This window comes from Crotalus tigris, unplaced genomic scaffold (assembly GCF_016545835.1).
Source record: "Crotalus tigris isolate CLP2741 ecotype Arizona unplaced genomic scaffold, ASM1654583v1 scf7180000017929.1507224028:355905, whole genome shotgun sequence".
In the NCBI taxonomy this organism is placed as follows: Eukaryota; Metazoa; Chordata; class Lepidosauria; order Squamata; family Viperidae; genus Crotalus; species Crotalus tigris.
The window spans coordinates 204353-226711 of NW_024096724.1; the positions used below are offsets into that span (position 1 = coordinate 204353).

The 22359-nt window shown below is 46.9% G+C and overlaps 1 protein-coding gene across 3 annotated transcripts in view; it reads right to left on the reverse strand.

The window, feature by feature from the left end:
- Positions 1–1273: 1273 nt before the first annotated feature.
- EPG5 (ectopic P-granules autophagy protein 5 homolog) overlaps positions 1274–22359 on the reverse strand; it is a 96012-nt gene continuing 74926 nt past the window's right edge. For 2 of the 3 annotated variants that reach the window (XM_039344538.1, XM_039344537.1), the window contains exons 36-44: positions 21514–21689; positions 19867–20052; positions 17670–17879; positions 16694–16838; positions 14021–14263; positions 12113–12332; positions 9790–10005; positions 7928–8042; positions 1274–4685 (exon numbers count right to left, since the gene is read on the reverse strand). In XM_039344538.1, the coding sequence (XP_039200472.1) occupies positions 4503–4685; positions 7928–8042; positions 9790–10005; positions 12113–12332; positions 14021–14263; positions 16694–16838; positions 17670–17879; positions 19867–20052; positions 21514–21689 (1694 nt within the window). In that variant the 3' untranslated portion in view covers positions 1274–4502. Of the gene's footprint in view, positions 4686–7927; positions 8043–9789; positions 10006–12112; positions 12333–14020; positions 14264–16693; positions 16839–17669; positions 17880–19866; positions 20053–21513; positions 21690–22359 lie in introns of those variants that run through there. The other variant, XR_005556850.1, reaches the window with a different exon arrangement.

Below are 22359 nucleotides of genomic sequence, written 5' to 3' on the forward strand. Positions count from 1 at the left end.
GGAAAATTCGCAGGATTCGTTTTTCTCGCCATGTATATGTATACATCCAAACTAGACTGTGCTGTTTCTCTGGGCCATATATGTGTATGTATGTGGGTATATGCATACTTTTTCTGCAGTTTCCGTAGTGTATATTGGAGGTGGTTACCCTTTGAAAACTAAATGCAATGAAATTTCATTTTAATATATGCTGATGAGCGTACATTTAAAATGACAAGTTATTCCATTCCATATTCTATTCTACCCTATGTTCTACTATTCTATTCTACTCTAGTTTTTACTATTCTATTCTATTCTACTCTATTCTAATGTTCTATTCCTATTCTATTCTGTTCTGCTCTATTCTTCTATTCTATTCAGTTCTGCTCTGCTCTATGTTTTATTCCTATTCTATTCTACTCTGTTCTACTCTATTCTATTCCATTCAATGTTCTATTCCTATTCTATTCTATTCTAGTCTATTCTGTATTCCAGTGACAGCAAACCTTTTAGACACCGAGTGCCCAAACTGCAACCCAAAACCCACTTATGCATCGTCGGGTGCTGGGTGGGTGTGGCCCATTGGATGGGTGTGGCCCATTGGGTGGGCGTGGCTGTGGTGGTAACAGCAGACTGGGTGGGACTAAAAAGTTCAATCAATCAATTCCAACTTTGCAAGATCTTTTTTTTTTCCCGCGAGAAGTTGAAATTGACTGATTGATTGAACCCTTTTTTTTTTGTACACAGCAGCGGAGCCCTAAAGTGAAAAAGTTTTATAAAACCCAGCTGAAGGCCTAGGACTGGGGCAACGGCGCACGTGCCCACAGAGAGGGCTCTGAACGCCGCCTCTAGCATCTGCGCCATAGGTTTGCCACCACTGCTATATTCTGTTCTATCTTATATTCTATTTTATATTCTATTCTAGTCTATATTCTATTCTGTTCTACTTTTTTCTATGTTCTATTCCTATTCTATTCTATTCTATTCTATTCTGTAATTCTATTCTATTCTATATTCTACATTTATTCTATTCTATATTCCATTCTATTCCATTCTATTCTCCATGCCATTCCATATTCTATTCTATTCTATTCTATTCTATTCCATTTCATTCCATTCTACATTCTATTCTAAATTCTACATTCCATTCCATTCTATTCTAATCCATATTTTCTATTCTATTCTCCATGCCATTCTATATTCTATTCTATTCTCCATTCCATTTTTAGTAAGTACACATATGTTTACAAACACTGGTTTGTAAGTCACAAGTGGCAAACCACTGACAAAGCAGTTCAAGTTGGCGTTTCTCTGTTTATTTCACCTGATCCAGACAAGCAGTGGCCATTTTAAAACACGCTCTCTGTACAAACCCCAACCCCCAAATTATCATGCACACAGACACACGCGCAGTCTGGACCCCCACCGATTTGTTCTTTTAAATCATTTGCACCTTGCCAAAATAAAGGAAACATTAGAAAAAGATTGGGATGTGCGTGTGTGTTGTGTTTTGTGCCTCTCAAAAAAGAAAACCAGCAATTTCCACTCAGGCTCGTGAGATCTGTACAAAAGATCCTTTGAAAACATGAAATGTTTTTTTTCCCCTCTATCCGCATTACTGTTTTTTGATCAACGTACCAGAGGGACGGCATAACGTATCCATCTTGAATCGATCTTCTTCTTCTAAAGGTAACTACGGCAAAGAGCCGTTCAGCATAATTTGGCAAGGCAAGGAAGAGAAATGCAACTAATTTTGCAGTAATTAGCTGAAGGCAATCACTAACACCGCCACGTAAGCTGCAGATGAATGCTCCTTTGCGAAGTGGAAACTAAAGGTGCAAAAAAACGCAATTACCTTTTCAAAAGAAACCGTACTCTCCATTTTACTTGATGAGCTCCGACAGAAAAGCGTTTTAAATCAAAAAAGGGGGGGGGAGGCAAAGAGACTCCCTCAGCCAGCAACGTGCACAGCCCTTGACACAAGAGGGACGAAATGTCGGCACGTAACAATCCCCAAGGCGAAGCAAAGCAGCAGTTCACTTTTGATGCTCTCTTAATGGTTGAAGGGCCCAGCGACAAAAGGAGTGCTGTTAAATGGAAAATCACTTGTAAGAGCATGTGGAGGATCACTTCTAAGGGAGTGTGTTAAGTGTGGCTGGTGGTATCAAAATAAACAGGGTGGATGTAGATGTGTGCAGAGAAGAGAAAAATGTATTTGAGTGTTAAGGTTTAAACACGTTCGGGAGCAAAACAAACAAGTGTGTTTTATCCCATGTTGTATCAAAATAAACGGGGGGATCCAGATGTGCGTAGAGAAGAGAAAAATGTATTTGAGTGTTAAGATTTAAACGTGTTCTGGAGCAAAAAAGAAACAAGTGTGTTTTGTCCCATGTGGTATCAAAATAAACAGGGGATCCAGATGTGCACAGAGAAGAGAAAAATGTATTTGAGTGTTAAGATTTAAACGTGTTCTGGAGCAAAACAAACAAGTGTGTTTTGTCCCATGTAGTGTCAAAATAAATGGGGGTATCCAGATGTGCTCAGAGCGGAAAAAATGTATTTGAGTGTTAAGATTTAAACATGTTCTGGAGCAAAACAAACAAGTGTCTTTTGTCCCATGTAGTATCAAAATAAATGGGGGGATCCAGATGTGTGCAGAGAAGAGAAAAATGTATTTGAGTGTTAAGATTTAAACGTGTTCTGGAGCAAAACAGAAACAAATGTGTTTTGTCCCATGTAGTATCAAAATAAACAGGGGATCCAGATGTGCGCAGAGAAGAGAAAAATTGTATTTGAGTGTTAAGGTTTAAACGTGTTCTGGAGCAAAACAAACAAGTGTCTTTTGTCCCATGTAGTATCAAAATAAATGGGGGGATCCAGATGTGTGCAGAGAAGAGAAAAATGTATTTGAGTGTTAAGATTTAAACGTGTTCTGAAGCAAAACAAACAAGTGTGTTTTGTCCCATGTAGTGTCAAAATAAACGGGGATCCAGATGTGTGCAGAGCGGAGAAAAATGTATTTGAATGTTAAGATTTAAATGTGTTCTAGAGCAAAAGAGAAACAAGTGTGTTTTGTCCCATATAGCATCAAAATAAATGGGGGGGGGGTTCCAGATGTGTGCAGAGAAGAGAAAAATGTATTTGAGTGTTAACATTTAAACATGTTCTGGAGCAAAACAAACAAGTGTGTTTTGTCCCATGTAGTATCAAAATAAACAGAGGATCCAGACGTGCGCAGAGAAGAGAACAATGTATTTGAGTGTTAAGGTTTAAACGTGTTCTGGAGCAAAAGAGAAAGAAGTGTGTTTTGTCCCATGTAGTATCAAAATAAACGGGGGGATCCAAATGTGCTCAGAGCGGAGAAAAATGTATTTGAGTGTTAAGGTTTAAACGTGTTCTGGAGCAAAACAAACAAGTGTATTTTGTCCCATAGAACCCCTATTCCCATGACCCACAACAAACACCCAACTGTTTTCTTTTAAGAACCTGCTTACAAAATAGACCAAAAACGGTGTCTTTTAGTCTGTATCTCTAGCTTCAGTCGCCCTAGCTTACTGGAAGTGAGAATAATGATGGGTTTAATGCAAATTAATTTTGTCAGGTTGCTGGAAGAAACAAAAACGATTCAACGTGATGAAATGTTTTCAGAACCCAGCACCGAGAATCCTGTGAAAACTGGTTACTTTTCCCCAAAAGGTATCGTTGCGAGAAATCTATATTGTTCCAAATTAAATTATCTTAAGGGCACTCCCTACAATTAATCCAATTATTACATTCTCCACGCTCTTGCGAGTATTGTGGCTCGCCGTATTTCACGGCGAGCGAGTCGACAGGAAAACGAGCGATTTATTCCAAGCAAGAGGATAACAAAAAAAAAATCAATTGTGCAGAGTGTCTCTCTTCTTAATATCCTTCCACAGAGATAAATCCAGCGTTGTAGACAGGGCAAAAAAACCCAACAATCTCGGATTTCATTCGCAGACGGGATCTATTCTGAACATCCCGAAACGAGGGACGAAGCATTTGCTTCAGGGAGAGAGGTAAAACGAACAAAAGAGAGCAGGAAGTCAAGGATGTGAATTTTGACAGTTTTGAGACGGGAAGAGGTCCGCAAATTCCACATTCGGGGGAAAAACAAAAGATAATGACGAAAAAGGGTGAACAAAAATGCAGTCCAATAAAAAACGGTCAGAAATGGGCACCGCTAAACAGAGCCGATTCCGGACTTTGCCTTGACACCATGCAAGTGACTCTCTCCACCAAACCCAGATGAATCGATCTGGGTTTGGCCTCTTGGCAGGAAGCCAAATGCTTCCCCACCGCTTTCCGAGTACGGCAACAGAAACTCAAAACTTTCCCTTCCATCCTTCCTTTCTCCACCCTTCCGTTCGCCTCGGAGGAGCAGCAAAAACCCCGAGAATCACTTATGCAACATTATCGCCGACTGTAAACTGAACATGATCCATGATTAGTGCAAGAGGCAGAGGGGACACCACCACCGCTCCCCCGGCGCGCTTCTCCTGTTATCGTATCGCGTCCAGGTAACGCACTTCCGCGTACAAAGTGTTGAGGAGGATAGCCAGCAGGTGAGTCCCGTCGTGAAGGCAATGTTGAGAGTCCTTGATGAACTGGGAGGCCTGGAGGATCTGACCTTGGTATTCCGCGTATGGCTTGTTGGACGCCAGCGAATCCAAAGCGTTGAGAGCCTACAAGGACCGACGTGAATCATGTCAGGTGGATGGAATAATAATAGTAATAATAACAACAACCACAATTACATAATACATAATAATTACATCCAGAAACTGCAGCTTCCTGCAATGACTCCAGCAATGCTGCAAAAAACTGCGCTACTCAGAACATCTTATATTTTAAGGAGGTGCCTGGTTGACATCTAGGATGCTGGGAGCAACCCGTGTCAACCATCAGCGCCAGCCGACTTGAATGTTCATGTTTAATGAATAAAAATAATAGTAATAGTAATAGTAGTAATAGTAATAATATCATCATCATCATCATCATTTGCCTGTAAGCAAAAACTGGTGGGATCATAAAATAGAGAAAGTCATAGAAAATGATAAAATTAAACTGCTCTGGGACTTCAGAATTCAGACAGACAAGCACCTGCAACATAACACCCGAGACTTAACAATTGTCGATAAGAAAGACAAAAAAGTCTGGATAGTGGACGTGGCAGTGCCTGGAGACAGCAGAATAGACGAGAAAGAACTGGAGAAGATCACAAAATACAAACACCTACAAATAGAAATAGAAAGACTGTGGCAAAAGCAAGCAAGGGTAGTACCAATAGTCATAGGCTCCTTGGGTGCAATCCCAAAACAACTGGAGCACCACTTGAACACCAATCGGCATTGACAAATTCGCTATTAGTCAATTGCAAAAGGCGGCCTTACTTAGGAACTGCTTCCATCCTGCGACGATATTGTAATACCATCAAACATCCACATCTGCCTATCCCAGGTCCTGGGTAAGGACTCGATAGGTAGACAAAATGCCAAATCCAGTCTGAACATCTGGCTGACTGTGCGATGATCAATAATAATAATAATAATAATAATAATAATAATAATAATAATAATAATAATAATAATAATAATAGACTCAATAGGTAGATAAAAATGCCAAATCCAGTCTGAACATCTGGCTGTGCGATGAGCAATATTAATATTAATGATGATGATATGTTGGAAGGGACCTTGGAGGTCTTCTAGTCCAGCCCCCTGCTCAAGCAGGAAACCCGATACTATTTCAATCAATCAACCAATCACAAGAGAGCTGGAAGGGACCTTGGAGGTCTTCTAGTCCAACCCCACCGCTCATTAAGAACTTCACGAACTTAACATTAAGAACTTAATGAAGCATGTCTTACAGCTATGCGTTCTCTTGCAACCCATCATTTCCAACTGACAAGCTATTGTTTGCTAACCAGAAAAGCAAAAGGCTGTATCGCAGGCTAACTCAACTGCTTAGGGCCAGGAGTTTGATTCTGACCCGTTTCAAGGTTGACTCGGTCTTCCATCCTTCCGAAGTCAGTAAAATGAGGACCCAGTTTGTTTGTGTGTGTGTGGGGGGGGGGCAATAGAGGTAGTCCTCTACTTCTTGATGATGTCTAGTATCCCCCTCTCTCTGTTGAGAGAGGGACGTTCAACATCATTTATCTCCAGTGTTACAATATCGTCCTTTCAGCAGTCCCAAGAAGGTTCCACATCCATTTGCACCACTTAGCTGACCCTGAGGACACAGATAAACCTCCAAGTGGCCTCAAGGGCTCTCTAAAACAGTGGTTCTCAACCTTTTTAATGCCGCGATCCCCAACCGGTCGTAAGTCGAGGACTACTCAACCGGTCCTAAGTCGAGGATTACTCAACTGGTGCAGCACCGTTTGCAGAATGGGACTTTTGGCGGGCTCAGCAGGGCAGAGACAGCCTGGACAATTCCTATTGGCTTTTGAAAGCCAATAGAATTAGACTCTATTCAAGAGAGTCTATTCTATTGGCTTTCAAAAGCCAATAGAATAAAAGGGAGTAGCACAGCTAAGGAAAAGGGGGAAAAAATGGCGGACTGCGTTGTTTGGCGACCCCTGTGAAATGGTCGTTCGACCCCAAAGGGGATCCCGACCCACAGGTTGAGAACCACTGCTCTAAAAGAAGGCAAATGACCAGCTGTCTGCAAGGAGTGTAAATTCTCCCATTCCCCACCATTCAGTCAGAGCTGAAGAAGCTTCTGGGATGAGAAGCGAAACGTCTTCAAAGAAAAAGTCCAGTTGTCTCCTGAAAAAAGCACTTTTGGGACAACTGAGGACCCAGACAAATCTCCAGATGGCCTCAAGGACTCTCTAAAAGGAGGCAAATGACCAGCTGTCTGCAAGGAGAATAAATCCTTCCGTTCCCCACCGTCCAGTCAGAACTGAAGAAGCCTCTTGGACGAGAGGCGAAAGTCCAGTTGCTTGTTTTGAAAAAGCAACTTTCGTCCACCCATCACCTGGAGAACGGGGAAATCTCCAAATAGACCAGCGGTTCTCAACCTGTGGGTTGGGACCCCATTTGGGGTTGAACGACCATTTCACGGGGGTCGCCAAACAACGCAGTCCGCCATTTTTCCCCCCCTTTTCCTTAGCTGTGCTACTCCCTTTTATTCTGTTGGCTTTTGAAAGCCAATAGAATAGACTCTCTTGAATAGAGTCTAATTCTATTGGCTTTCCAAAGCCAATAGGAATAGTCCAGGCTGTCTCTGCCCTGCTGAGCCCGCCAAAAGCTCCGTTCTGCAAACGGGGCTGCAAGTTGTCTGCAGTGAAGGCGAGCTGTCTGGAAGCTTCCACCCCTCCCTGCTGAGCAACTACTAAAAATGTAAGTAAAAGAGGGCCAGGGGTGGGAGGTGGGAGGCCGGTGGGCACAGGGAAGGTTGCTGGCGCGCGTGGGGCCTGACGGGTGCCTTACGGCCGGCGCAGGGGCAGCACCACGCATGCGTGGCGCTCCCAGGCAGGAAAAGTCCTCAACTTATGACCTGTTGGCTAGTCCTCGACTTACGACCAGTTGGGTGTCGCGGCATTAAAAAGGTTGAGAACCACTGGACTAGACGACCTCCAAGGTCTCTTCCAACTGTAGGGGCCTGGCGGGTGCCTTACCTCCCTTGGGCTGGGCCAGCTGGTGGCCCAGCCGGTGGTCGCCCTGCGCCGTCTCTGCCGCTTGCCAGCTACGCCTCGGCCGGCGCAGGGGGCGGCACCGCGCATGCACGGCGCTCCCGGGCACACCTACGACCGGTTGGGTAGTCCTCGACTTACGACCGGTTGGGGGGTCACGGCATTAAAAAGGTTGAGAACCGCTGCCACAGACACTCAGCCTCACCACTTCCTTACATAGAGTTTGCTACAAGTGTGGAGGCCGCTTGTCAGAGCAATTGCTTAGAAGCCACCAAGACTCCCACGGACCTGTTGAGCTTTGGAAGAGGGTTGCAGTTCCAGCCCCGACCGCAGGCGAATTTGATTCTCCAGAGGAAGCTGCACCAGGAGGAAGGCGGACATGCTCCGGGCGAGGACACGGAATCTGCCAGGAGAGAAAAAAACCAGAGAGGAGAGTTGAGTCAAGTCCCTGGGGGCAGGCCCTACACCTCCTCCGTTCTCACGCCCACGCAAACACCACGTCTTCCTGGCAATGTCCCCCCAAACACCGCTGTGTAATTAAACTCAACTTGGGGGCCGCGTGACGTGACCTCAACAACAATCTGACTCAGCTAGGAAAGCGTTAGTCCCCAACGGTGCCTTTTTTTTCAGGAGGCAACGAGACTTTCTTGTTTTTCTTTGAAGACGTTTCGCTTCTCCTCCAAGTGGCTTCTTCAGCTCTGATTGAATGGTGGGGAGTGGAAGGATTTACACTCCTTGCAGACCGCTGGTCATTTGCCTTCTTTTCGAGCAGTGTTTCTCAACCTTGACCATTTTAAGGCATGTGGACTTCAACTCCCAGAATTCCACAGCCAGCAATGCTGGCTGTGGAATTCTGGGAGCTGAAGTCCACATGCCTTAAAATGGTCAAGGTTGAGAAACACTGTTTTAGAGGGTTGTTGAGGCCACCTGGAGGTTGACCTGTGTCCTGAGGGTCCACATCCATTTACACCGCTAAGGTGACTTTGAGGATACAATTTAAACCTGGATGACTAAGAACCTCCACAGACAAACTGAAGAGCAGGAGTCTTCAAACTTGGTCCTTTGATGACTGGTGGACTTCAACTCCCAGAATTCCTCAGCCACGCAATGCTGGCTGAGGAATTCTGGGAGTTGAAGTCCACCAGTCAGAAAAGGGTCAGGTTTGAAGACCCCTGACATAATCTGAGGGGGAAATAATGCTAACTCAGAAAGAGCTAAAGCGGTGTTTCTCAACCTCAGCCATTTTAAGAGGTGTGGAATTCAACTCCCAGAATTCCCCAGCTAGCTGTGCTTTGTCCCCAACCTGCTCTTCTACCTTGTGGCATCACATAATGGAGGGGTCCTCAAACTTGGCCCTTTTATGACTGGTGGACTTCAACTCCCAGGATTCCTCAGTCGGCTATTTTGATGAAAGTGCGGGATTGGATCCAGACCCGGGGTCTTTCAACTTGGCCCTTTTATGACTGGTGGACTTCAGCTCCCAGAATTCCTCAGCCAGGCACATTTCAAAAGGTTGAAATGATCCAGGTATCTTGATAAATTAGATCAGGAGTGTAACCATGGCAACTTTAAGACATGTAGACTTCAACTCCCAGAATTCCTCAGCCATTATGGTCGGCTGGGGAATTCTGGGAGTTTATTTATTTATTTATTTATTTATGAGACTTATATACCGCTTTAAGTGCAAGCACTCTCTAAGCGGTGTACACCAGTAAGCAATGTATGTATGTGTATATATATATATATATATATATATTTACATTGCCCCCAACAATCTGGGTCCTCATTTTACCTACCCCGGAAGGATGGAAGGCTGAGTCCACCTTGAGCCGTTGGGATTTGAACCGCTGACCTGCTGAACACAGTCAGCTAAAGTGGCCTGCAGTACTGCACTCTAACTTGAGGAATTCTGGGAGTTGAAGTCCACCAGTCATCAAAGGGCCAAGTTTGAAGACCCCTGGTCTGGATCCAAGCCCGCAGTGTCATTAAAATGGCCGACTGAGGAATTCTGGGAGTTGAAGTCCACCAATCATCAAAGGGCCGAGTTTGAAGGCCCCTGAGTTAGACGCTCAGGTGAACAGGAAACCTCAGGCGCACTTTCAACCCCACCCGGGAGGTCCACCTTCCCTCCTTCTCCCATGGCCTCATACCTGTTTGACAAAGGAGATCTCCTGCCCAGCCCAAGAGCACCGAGGAGTCCAGAGGTGAGTCTCTCTTCAGCCAGCAGGCTCTGCCGGCCTTGCAGAGAGGTCAAGACCCGGATGACCGATTCCATCAAGATGGGATCTTCCTGTTCGGCTTGAAGCAGGCAGAGCTGCAGGATTTTGTGCCACCAGAGGAAGAGTTTAGCTTCGTCCTGGGCAGAGCTAGGCAGAGAAGCAACCCAGAAAGACACGGTGGAGTTAGAAAGCCCACCCGTCTAGCCGGTGTCAGCTCTATGGCTGGGAGGACTTGGCTCGCGAGACGCCGAGGGCAAAATCCAGGGAAGGAGTGGGCTAGAAACTTGAATTATTTGGCCCCCTTCCTTTTGGAAGTTGGAAGGGACAGGTCTGGCAGTTAGAAGGCATCGGTCTGTGGACCCGTTGTAGTCCTGCCTTAGGCATGAAAGCCATGACTTTGGGCCAATCACCAGGAGAGGGTGAGTTCTAGTCCCGCCTTAGGCATGAAAGCCATGACTCTGGGCCAATCACAAGGAGAGGATGAGTTCTAGTCCCGCCTTAGGCAGAAAGCCATGACTTTGGGCCAATCACCAGGAGAGGGTGAGTTCTAGTCCCGCGTTAGGCACGAAAGCCGGCTGGGTGACTTTAGGCCAATCACCAGTAAACAGAGAGTTCTAGTCCCGCCTTAGGCATGAAAGCCATGACTTTGGGCCAATCACCAGGAGACCGTAAATTCTAGTCCCGCCTTAGGCATGAAAGCCAGCTGGGTGACTTTGGGCCAATCACCAGGAGACGGAGAGTTCTAGTCCCGCCTTAGGCATGAAAGCCAGCTGGGTGACTTTGGGCCAATCACCAGGAGACGGAGAGTTCTAGTCCCGCCTTAGGCATGAAAGCCATGACTTTGGGCCAATCACCAGGAGACCGTAAATTCTAGTCCCGCCTTAGGCATGAAAGCCAGCTGGGTGACTTTGGGCCAATCACCAGGAGACCGTAAATTCTAGTCCCGCCTTAGGCATGAAAGCCAGCTGGGTGACTTTGGGCCAATCACCAGGAGACAGAGAGTTCTAGTCCCGCCTTAGGCATGAAAGCCATGACTTTGAGCCAATCACCAGGAGACCATGAGTTCTAGTCCCGCCTTACGCACGAAAGCCATGACTTTGGGCCAATCACCAGGAGAGGGTGAGTGCTAGTCCCGCCTTAGGCATGAAAGCCATCCGGGTGAGTTTGGGCCAGTCCCGGTCTCTCAGCCCAACCAGCCTCACAGGGAGGGATGTTGTTATAGGGAAAACAGGAGGAGGAAGGAATATTCAACACAGGTAAGTCCTCGTCTTACGACCACAACTGAGCACAAAATTAATCTTGCCAAGCGAAACATTCGCCAAGTGAATTTTGCCCCATTTTACGACCTTCCCTGCCACAGTTGTTAACTGAATCACTGCGGTTGTGAAGTGACTAACACGGTCATTCAGTGAATCCGGCTTCCCCCATGGACTCTGCTTGTCGGAAGGGGATCCCACGATCCCGGGGACACCGCAAACGTCATGCCGAGTCAAGAGTTCGAATTCCGCCAAGCGTCCGAATTTTTGACCGCCTGACCGTGGGGGAAGCTGCAACCGTTGCAAGTATGGAAAAAAAACCAACGGTCCCTTTGCTCAAGCGCCGTTGCGAACTTTGAACGGTCGCGAAACGAAGGGTTGTAAGACGAGGACTGCCCGCTGGTTTGCCCCCCCTGGGATTTTTTTGGAAAAATAAAAACGATAGCGGCCAGATATTAAATAAACAAATCGTTCCACCTTTGCCTGTAGGTCAGTGGTTCTCAACCTGTTTAATGCCGTGACCCCCAACCGGTCGTAAGTCGAGGACTACTCAACTGGTCGTAAGTCGAGGACTACTCAACTGATGCAGCACCGTTTGCAGACTGGGACTTTTGGCGGGCTCAGCAGGGCAGAGACAGCCTGGACAATTCCTATTGGCTTTTGAAAGCCAATAGAATTAGACTCTATTCAAGAGAGTCTATTCTATTGGCTTTCAAAAGCCAATAGAATAAAAGGGAGTAGCACAGCTAAGAAAAAGGGGGGAAAAATGGCGGACTGCGTTGTTTGGCGACCCCCGTGAAATGGTCGTTCAACCCCAAATGGGGTCCCAACCCACAGGTGGAGAACCACTGCTGTAGGTAAATTCAAAGGGAAGCGACGGAAGGGCAGATGGAAAAAAAAAAAAAGGAAAAAAAAGAGGACATTTTGTCAGCCATTGAGAAGGTCGGCGGACAAGAACCCTGCCGATTCGCGGAGCTGCACGCCCTCCCTGGGCCTACCTGGGAAACACCTGTTCCGACCACTTGCTCAACGTTAAGAGCGCCCTCATCTCGTTGCCCGGCGTCCGCTCGGCCTTCAGCTGCTGCAGTGTGTACACGTAGAGGGTGAGGTAGCCTCCCGACGACAGGGACACTTGCAGGAAGTCTTCGGCTGCCAGTTCTGGAACCTGCAGGGAGGCCACAATGGGCCCCCAGCCCAAGTCTTGGTTGAGAGGAGGGTCTTTGTCCCACAAAAGGGGGGGAGGACGGTGAGGAGGAGGAGAAAAAGAAAAGAGAAGCTGTTAGACTTAACTTCACGCCAGGTTGCCCTGGATGTTTTTAAGGAGAGACGGGACAGACATTTATCTGAAATGGTATAAGTTCTCCTACTTGAACAGGGGGCTGGACTAGAAGATCTCCAAGGCCCCTTCCAGCTTTATTCTATTCTATTCTATTCTATTCTATTCTATTCTATTCTATTCTATTCTATTCTATTCCATTCTATTCCATTCCATTCCATCCCATTCATAGCAGTGTTCCAGTATCTCAGGGGCTGCCCCAAAGAAGAGGGAGTCAAGCTCTTCTCCAAAGCGCCTGAAGGCAGGACAAGAAGCAACGGATGGAAACTCATCAAGGAGAAAAGCAACCTGGAATTAAGGAGAAACTTCCTGACAGTCAGAACAATTAATCAGTGGAACAGCCTGCCACCAGAAGCAGTAAATGCTCCAACACTGGAAGTTTTTAAGAAGAGACTGGGCAGCCATTTGTCCAAAATGGTATAGGGTTTCCTGCCTGAGTAGGGGTTGGACTAGATGACCTCCAAAGTCCCTTCCAGCTCTATTCTGATTGATTGATTGGTTGGTTGATTGAAATAGTATATGATTTTCTGCCTGAGCAGGGGGTTGGACTAGAAGACCTCCAAGGTGCCTTACAGCTCTATTCTGGTTGATTGATTGATTGATTGATTGATTGATTGATTGATTGATTCAAACAGTATAAGGTTTCCTGCCTGAGCAGGGGTTGGACTAGAAGACCACCAAGGTCCCTTCCAACATTATATTATTATTGTTGTTGTTGTTGTTATATCATCTACGCAATGATAAAAATCATAGCAATCAACTGTGCAACAGCATTTAACAACAGCAATGGCATTTAGACTTATATACCCGCCCCATAGAATTTCCCTCCCCCTGGTTACAAAGTTGCAAAAGTTGTGATTCCCACGCCAATCAGATGTCATAGATCACATTCCCCAATTGTTACTAAAGGCAGGCGCTCCTCCTAAGACTCCAGCCGGCCAAAATGTAATCAGTAATGACCTTGGTTCCCATAGCTAAGAATTGTTACGGCTAACTTAAACCTACACTTCCCTCCGCCCCCTCTCCTAAATATGGGGCAATCGAAAACAAAGTCAAAATGGCTTTAGTTCAATTCGTTGCAGCGTTGACACAAAGCCCCAGCGTTGACACAAAGCAGGCAGCAGACAAAATCAAGCACCCTCCAGTCCATGGAAAAAACCTCTCTCCATGGAACTGTTCCCTGGTGCCCAAAAGGTTGGGGACCTCTGGTTTAGGGTCTCCTGCTTGAGCAGGGGGTTGGATTAGAAAAAGGGTCCCCAGTACCGGGCTACGGCATGTCAGCAACCGGTCCGCACAAACAAGCAAGGTCCCATCCACGGGATGCAGGCAGCACACAAAACCACGCATCCTCTGGTCTGCGGAAAAAGCTCTCTCCACGGATCCGGTCCCTGGTCCCCCAAAGGTTAGGGACCTCTGTACTACAGTTTTACTAGCTTCTCAGAACTGATTGCGATCTTAAGGATAATAATACGGGGAAAATAAGACCGGTCCCATAGGGAAAAAAGAAACAACAGAGAACCAGTTCGGAAGTCCTGGCATGCAATCTGCCGGGAATGAAAGAACTTCTCACCTTCGTTAAAGTAGGCGGTGACACAAGCCTCCATCGTCATGGCCATGTGTTGGACAGATGCCAAACTTTGACAAGAGGCTCTTAAGAGCGGCATCACCCCTAAGCCGCGCAGTGTGCTGCCAATCCAGCGGCAGAGACAAGCCAGGAGGGATTCTGCCGAGGCAGCACTGGCATTGTTGATCACCATCAGGGCTTCGGCAAAGAGGCTGGTTAAGGATAGACTGCGAAGCTGGACATCGGCGCCTGCAAAGCAAACATAAAAGTTACTGTGAAACTCTTGAGCCAGGGGTCTTCAGACTTGGCCCTTTGATGACTGGTGGACTTCAACTCTCAGAATTCCTCAGCCAGCATGCCTGGCTGAGGAATTCTGAGAGTTGAACTCCACCAGTCATCAAAGGGCCAAGTTTGAAGACCTCTCGTCTGGATCCAAGCCTGCAGTTTCATCAAAATGGCCGACTGAGGAATTCTGGGAGTTGAAGTCCACGAGTTATAAAAGAGCCAAGGTTGCCTACCCCTGGTCTGGATCCAAGCCCGCAGTTTCACCAAAATGGCCGACTGAGGAATTCTGGGAGTTGAAGTCCACCAGTCATAAAAGGGCCAAGTTTGAAGACCCCTGGTCTGGATCCAAGCCCGCAGTTTCATCAAAATGGCCGACTGAGGAATTCTGGGAGTTGAAGTCCACCAGTCATAAAAGGGCCAAGTTTGAAGACCCCTGGTCTGGATCCAAGCCCGCAGTTTCATCAAAATGGCCGACTGAGGAATTCTGGGAGTTGAAGTCCACCAGTCATAAAAGGGCCAAGTTTGAAGACCCCTGGTCTGCATCCAAGCCCGCAGTTTCATCAAAATGGCCGACTGAGGAATTCTGGGAGTTGAAGTCCACCAGTCATAAAAGGGCCAAGTTTGAAGACCCCTGGTCTGGATCCAAGCCCGCAGTTTCCTCAAAATGGCCGACTGAGGAATTCTGGAAGTTGAAGTCCACCAGTCATAAAAGGGCCAAGTTTGAAGACCCCTGGTTTGGAGTCACAGGCTAAAGACCTGCATGAAGCAGAGGCTGTCTTTTGAATGGTTGGGAGATAAAGCTTCACTGCTCCGCAGGTGTTGGGCATGAAAAACAGGTGAACTGTGGAAGAAACTACTCAACTAGTGGTTAGCGCTATCTTGGTATGAGATGAGGGTCAACGGAATTCAACAGGGGTTGGACGTATGACCATTGGTGGCTACGCAGAGATTCTAGGCCTATTCCTCTTTTGACTCCACCCCCAGGTTCTGCCACTGCTTCCCCTATACGAAGGCCACAAGGTAGCCTTGGTGGACTTCCAAATTATGTCAAAAGTTGTCAAGTTGTTGGTCTTCCAAATTACGTCGAAAGTTGTTGTAATAATTTAACAGCTATCCAGGTAATGTAATGTAAGATGTATGGTGTAATGATGGGAACGACTCAGCAGGGTCTGTGTCCCTTTAAGAGCCTGAGTATAAAAGGGAAGGCTCCCCTGATGTGCGCTCTCTCTCTCTTTCGTTTCCTGCTGCAACTGTGATGTGTTGAACCTTGCTGTATTAGCACATGTAGGTATATTGTTCCTGGTGTATGATATTGTAGATAGTGTAAGATAAACCACCTGTCAAGGTTCTGACTAACTGAAACACTTCAAAAAACTTTCAGGCATTGTTTATCCTAAAAAAATCTTTAACCCTGAAACAAAGTGTCGGCACAGCATGGTGGATGCCAAGTTCTGAATTCCCCTCCCCTGAGCACATAATATTCAAGCATAATTCCCTCCTCTAATTAGCAGTCATAAATCACGTTCTCCAATCAGTTTGAAGGGCAAAGTTTCCCTTCTGTAGCCCAGCTGTTTCTTAACTAATCCCCCCACACACATTCTTTCTCCTCCCCTCCCAGCATCATCTAATTCAGTGGTTCTCAACCTTTTTAATGCCGCGACCCCCAACCGGTCGTAAGTCGAGGACTACTCAACTGGTGCAGCACCGTTTGCAGAATGGGACTTTTGGCGGGCTCAGTAGGGCAGAGACAGCCTGGACAATTCCTATTGGCTTTTGAAAGCCAATAGAATTAGACTCTATTCAAGAGAGTCTAGTCTGTTGGCTTTCAAAAGCCAATAGAATAAAAGGGAGTAGCACAGCTAAGGAAAAGGGGGGAAAATGGCGGACTGCGTTGTTTGGCGACCCCCGTGAAATGGTCGTTCGACCCCAAATGGGATCCCGACCCACAGGTTGAGAATTAAACTCTAAAAGTACCACACAGATTATACAGAGAGTGGCTGCCTCTTCATATTTTGTCAAAGCAAGAACATCCAATGTTAGCAGCGTTGACGCCACCATTTAATATAGACCACTGTTAACTGTGTTTTGTCCTGGGTTATCTCGTGCAATAAGACTGTGCGCGCTCTGACAAAAGTTGATCCACGTGACTACTGCCTTCCAGATGTTAACTACAAGAGGAGAAGCAGAGAGCCCACCAGGGATGGGGCAACTCAGCTGGTGCTCCACCACTTGATACAAGACCAGTGGTCCATTCCTGGGCTTTCTAAGCGACAAGGAGAACCCTGGTCAAGCAACAGATCGGAATTTCCAGACAGGAAGATCAAACCACGGACTCGGTGCCGTCCCTCTGCCCAACTCTCACCCCCACTCAAGCGGAGTTTTCTTGGCGCTCACCTGGGGGACTAAAGAGGGCGATATCCTCCAGCAGTTTTGAGAACTCCTGCTCCAGGACTGCTGGAGCAATTGTCCCATTTTGTTCCAGAAGACCAAGGAAGCGGACAATCTGGCGGATGAAGGCTTGGCACTTCAGGCTGGCATCCTAGAGAGAGAAGACAGGCAAGGAATGGCACTCCCTCCCTCCAACAGAATCGGTGGGTGGAGGAAAGAAGGGAGGGAGGGAGAGAGGGAGGAAGGAAGGGAGAGATAAGGCATGAAAGAATGAAGGAGGGAGGAAGGAAGGGAGGGAGGGAAAGAAGGAAGGAAGGGAGGGAAAGAAGGAAGGAAGGAAGGAAGGAAGGAAGGGAGAGGTAAGAATGAAGGAGGGAGGAAAGGAGATGGTAGAAGAGAGAAGGAAGGGAGGGAGGGAGGGAAGGAAGGAAGGAAGGAAGGGAGAGGTAAGAATGAAGGAGGGAGGAAAGAAGGAGATGGTAGGAGAGGAAGGGAGGGAGGGAGGGAAGGAAGGAAGGGAGAGGTAAGAATGAAGGAGGGAGGAAAGAAGGAGATGGTAGAAGAGACAAGAAGGAAGGAAGGAAGGAAGGAAGGAAGGAAGGAAGGAAGGAAGGAAGGAAGGAAGGAAGGGAGGGAGGGAGGGAGGGAGGGAGGGAGGGAGGGAGGGAAGGAAGGAGAGGTAAGAATGAAGCAGGGAGGAAAGAAGGAGATGGTAGAAGACAGGAAGGGAAGAGAGGGAGGAAGGAAAGAAGGAAGGAAAGGAGGAAGGAAGGAAGGAAAGAAGGGAGGGAGGAAGGAAGGAAGGAAGGGGTAAGGCATGAAAGAATGAAGGAAGGAAGGAAGGAAGGAAGGAAGGAAAGAAAGGAGGGAGGGAGGGAGGGAGGGAGGGAGGAAGGAAGGAAGAAGAGGTAAAGCATGAAAGAAGGAAGGAGGGAGAAAGGAGGCAGTGGAAGAGGAAGGAAGGGAGGGAGGGAGGGCTTACAGGGTGCCGGCTGCTGTCGAAAGAGGGGCTGAGGCCGGCCGACACTTTCAAGAGCTTCACCACCAGTTCAGCCGCCGGTTCCGTGGCCAGAAGGATGGAGGGGGAATAGTGGCTGTTGAAGTAACTGAGGATGCTCTGATAGGAGGCCATGTTGACATGCTGCCAGGGAAGGGAGCTGGCCTGGCCCAGGAGGTTGAGCAGCGGAGATTGCTGGAGAAGAGAGAAGACAAAGGGGCACTTCACCCACGGCCCTTTCGGCCGTCCATTTGCAACCGCAACCGTCCCCAGAAGTTCAGTCAGAAGTTTCAGCCAGAGCCCTGGTGGCGCAGGGGTTAGAAGGCAGCACTGCAGACAAACTCTGCCCACAATCTGGAGTTCGATCCTGACAGGGCTCAAGGCTGACTCAACCTTCCGTCCTTCCGAGGTCGGTAAAATGAGGACCCAGATTGTTGGGGGGGGGGCAAGATGCTGAGTTTCTAAACCACTTAAGAGAGGGCTGTAAAGCACTACGAAGCGGTGATCACTTTTTCAGCTCACGACGTCTTCACACCAGCGGTGGACTGGGGGGGGCATTGGGGTGGAGCCAAAGAGATCAAGAACTAGAATAGAATAGAGCTGGTCTAGAAGACCTCCAAGGTCCATTCCAGCTCTATTCTGTTCTGTTCCATCCCATAATTCTATTCTATTCTATTCTATTCTATTCTATTCTACTCTATTCTATTCTATTCAATTCTACTATTATATATTCTATTCTATTCTATTCTATTCTATTCTATTCTATTCTATTCTATTCTATTCTATTCTATTCTATTCTATTCTATTCTATTTCTATTTCTATTTCTATTTCTATTTCTATTCTACTATTATATATTCTATTCCAGTGATGGCAAACCTTTTAGAGACCGAGTGCCCAAACTGCAACCCAAAACCCACTTATGCATCGTCGGGTGCCGGGTGGGTGTGGCCCATTGGCTGGGTGTGGCCAAATGGGGTGGGTGTGGCCTATTGGGTGGGACTAAAAAGTTCAATCAATCAATTCCAACTTTGCAAGATCTTTTTTTTCCCTGCGAGAAGTTGAAATTGACTGATTGATTGAACTTTTTTTTTTTTTTTTGTACATGGCGGCGGAGGCCTAAAGCAAAAAGGTTTTATAAAACCCAGCTGAAGGCCGTGGACTGGGGCGACGGCGCACGTGCCCACAGAGAGGGTTCTGAGTGCTACCTCTGTCAACCGTGCCATAGGTTCTCCACCACTGGTATATTCTATCCTATCCTATCCTATATTCCATTCCATATTTTCTATTCTATTCTATTCTATTCTATTCTATTCCATTCCATTCCATTCCATTCCATTTTATTCTATATTCTATTCTATTCTATTCTATTCTATTATTCTATTCCTATTCTATTCTATTCTATTCTATTCTATTCTATTCCATTCCATTCCATTCCATTTTATTCTATATTCTATTCTATTCTATTCTATTCTATTCTATTCTATTCTATTCTATTCTATTCTATTCTATTCTATTCTAGTCTAGTCTAGTCTATTCTATTCTACTCTACTTTATTCTATTCTATTCCATTCCATTTTATTCTATATTCTATTCTATTCTATTCTATTCTATTCTATTCTATTCTATTCTATTCTACTCTACTCTACTCTATTCTATTCTATTCTATTCCATTCCATTTTAATCTATATTCTATTCTATTCTATTCTATTCTATTCTACTCTACTCTACTCTATTCCATTCCATTCCATTTTATTCTATATTCTATTCTATTCTATTCTACTCTACTCTACTCTACTCTACTCTACTCTACTCTACTCCTATTCTATTCTATTCTATTCTATTCTATTCTATTCTATTCTATTCTATTCTACTCTATTCTATTCTATTCCCATTCCATCCTATCCTAATTAACTGAAAGATACACACAACCAGGCATCCTATAAATACAATAGGTCAAACAGCCCAGCGCACACACGCTGGAGAGAGAGAATATCCCTGCAGGACGAGCCCAAAAGCTCAGAAGAATACACTTTTGGTCCTGCTAACCGACTCAGATTGGATCCTGCAACCTCATCCTGGGACAGGTGTTATTTCACCTCGTTCGAGAAGAAGATCTTTGCCCCCATGGAGACTCCATCGATTGCGTCTCGGAAGCCAGCAGGAGTCAAGCCTTCCCCTCACCTCTTTGGTGACAAGCTCTTCCTCTTTGGCCAGCAGGACCACCATGTAGAGCAGGCAGACGATCAGGCTGTGGGTGTCCGGGGGCGGGGTGGGATCCCAGGCGTCAGCGAGGGCACTGACCCAGTTGACCTCACACAGCACCGAGCCCAAGAAGAGGAAGCAACTCTTGGGGCTGCCTCTTTCTACCTGGGACAACAAAACAGGAAAAAGGGAAGGAGGGAGGGAGGACGGACGGACGAAAAGGGGAAGGAAGGAAGGAAGGAAGGAAGGGAGGGAGGGAGGAAGGAAAGAAGGAAGGAAGGAAGGAAGGACAGGAGGGAGGAAAGGAAGGAAAAGAGGGAGGGAATGGAAGAAGGAAGGAAGGAAGGAGTGAAAGAAGGGGAAGGGGTGAAAGGAGGAAGGAAGGAAGGAGAGAAAGACAAAGGGAGGGAGGGAGGAAAGACAAGAGAGAGGGAGGGAGGAACAGAAGAAGAAAGGAGTGAAAGGGGAATGAAGTGGTGAAAGGGGAAGGAAAGAAGAAAGGGAGGGAGGAATGAAAGAGAGACAAGAGGGAGGGAGGGATGGGAGAGGGATGGAAGGAGTGAAAGAAGGGGAAGGAGGGAAGGACAGGAGGGAGGGAAGGAGGCAGGAAAGAAGGAAGGAAGGAAGGAAAGAATGAATGAAAGAGGGACAAGAGGGAGGGAGAGAAGGAAGAACGGAAGAAGGAAAGAAGGAGTGAAAGAAGGGGAAAGAGGGGTGAAAGGGGTAAGGAAGGAAGGAAGGAAGGAAGGAAGGACGGACGGAAGGAAGGACGGAAGGAAGGAAGGAAGGAAGGAAGGAAGGAAGGAAGGAAGGAAGGACGGAAGGAAGGAAGGAAGGAAGGAAGGAAGGAAGGAAGGAAGGAAGGAAGGACGGAAGGAAGGAAGGAAGGAAGGAGGGACGGAAGGAAGGAAAGGACGGAAGGAAGGAAGGAAGGAAGGAAGGAAGGACGGAAGGAGGAAGGAAGGAAGGAAGGACGGAAGGAAGGAAGGGAAGGAAGGAAGGACGGAAGGAAGGAAGAAGGACGGAAGGAAGGAAGGAAGGAAGGAAGGAGGACGGACGGAAGGAAGGAAGGACGGAAGGAAGGAAGGAAGGAAGGAAGGAAGGAAGGAAGGACGGAAGGAAGGAAGGAAGGAAGGAAGGACGGAAGGAAGGAAGGAAGGAAGGACGGAAGGACGGAAGGAAGGAAGGAAGGACGGAAGGAAGGAAGGAAGGAAGGACGGAAGGAAGGAAGGAAGGAAGGAAGGAAGGAAGGAAGGAAGGAATGAATGAATGAAAGAAGGACAAGAGCGAGGGAGGGGTGAGAGAAGGAGGAAGGAGGGAGGAAGACCTTCAGAGTAAAATCATGCATCCTCCCATCCCTCCGATTTTCTACTCAGCTCTTCTTTCCAAGCACCCTTTTCCACCCCCCGCAAGCCTTGCTGGACTGGTTTTTCCCCCCTATATTCCACGCACCCCTTCCCTCCGCCTTCTGCCAGGGACGGGTCCCCAAACAAAAGAGATTTCAAAAGGGCCTGGGAGGATGGGCCGAAGCGAGAACGAAGAAGCCGGGATCTTAAGAGAACCCCCCCCCTTTCCTTCCTCCCCACCTCCCCCCCCCTCTCCTGGCCAGCCGGGAGGAGCAGCTACCTTAAAGAACTTCTCCATCAGGTGCTGATCCGGGTGAACCTCCTTCCAAGGCAGGCGGCCCAACTCCGTGTGGAAGAGGTGCAGGATGTGCTCCGGCATTTTGGGCGCCGTGTACGACTCGCTGTAGTGCATGACGAGGAGCCAGAGCACTCCCGGGTCACTGGGAAGCACCTTGTCTAATAAAAAGAGACATTTTGTTTAAAAAAGAGAGAGAGAGAATGAACAGGAAGAAGCCAAACCAGCCTTGGAGGAATCTAAAGGCACACAGGAAAAAAAGAAAAAAATCACAAGGAGGGCCCTCCAAATACAAGGAAAGGAGACTTAAGAGATGATGGGGATGGTGGGACCTTAATGATAATAATAATAATAATAATAATAATAATAATAATAATAATAATAATAACAACAACAACGACGACGACGACGACGACGATGATGATAATGATAATAAAAAATAAATAAATAAAAGTTGGAAAGGACCTTGGAGGTCATCTAGTCCAACCCCCTGCTCAGGCAAGAGACCTTATACCATTTCGGACAAATGGCTGTCCAGTCTCTTTTTAAAAACTTCCAGTGTTGGAGAAGGGAGGGAGGGAGGGAGGGAGGGAGGGAGGGAGGGAGGGAGGAAGGAAGGAAGGAAGGAAGGAAGGAAGGAAGGAAGGAAGGAAGGAAGGAAGGAAGGGAAGGGAAAAAAAGAATAACAGAATAACAGACATGGAAGGGAATTTGGAGGTCATCTAGTCCAACCCCCTGCTCAGGGAAGAAACCCTATACAACTTAAGACCAATGGCTGTCCAGTCTCTTCTTAAAACTCTCCAGTGTTGGAGCATTCACCGCTTCTGGAGG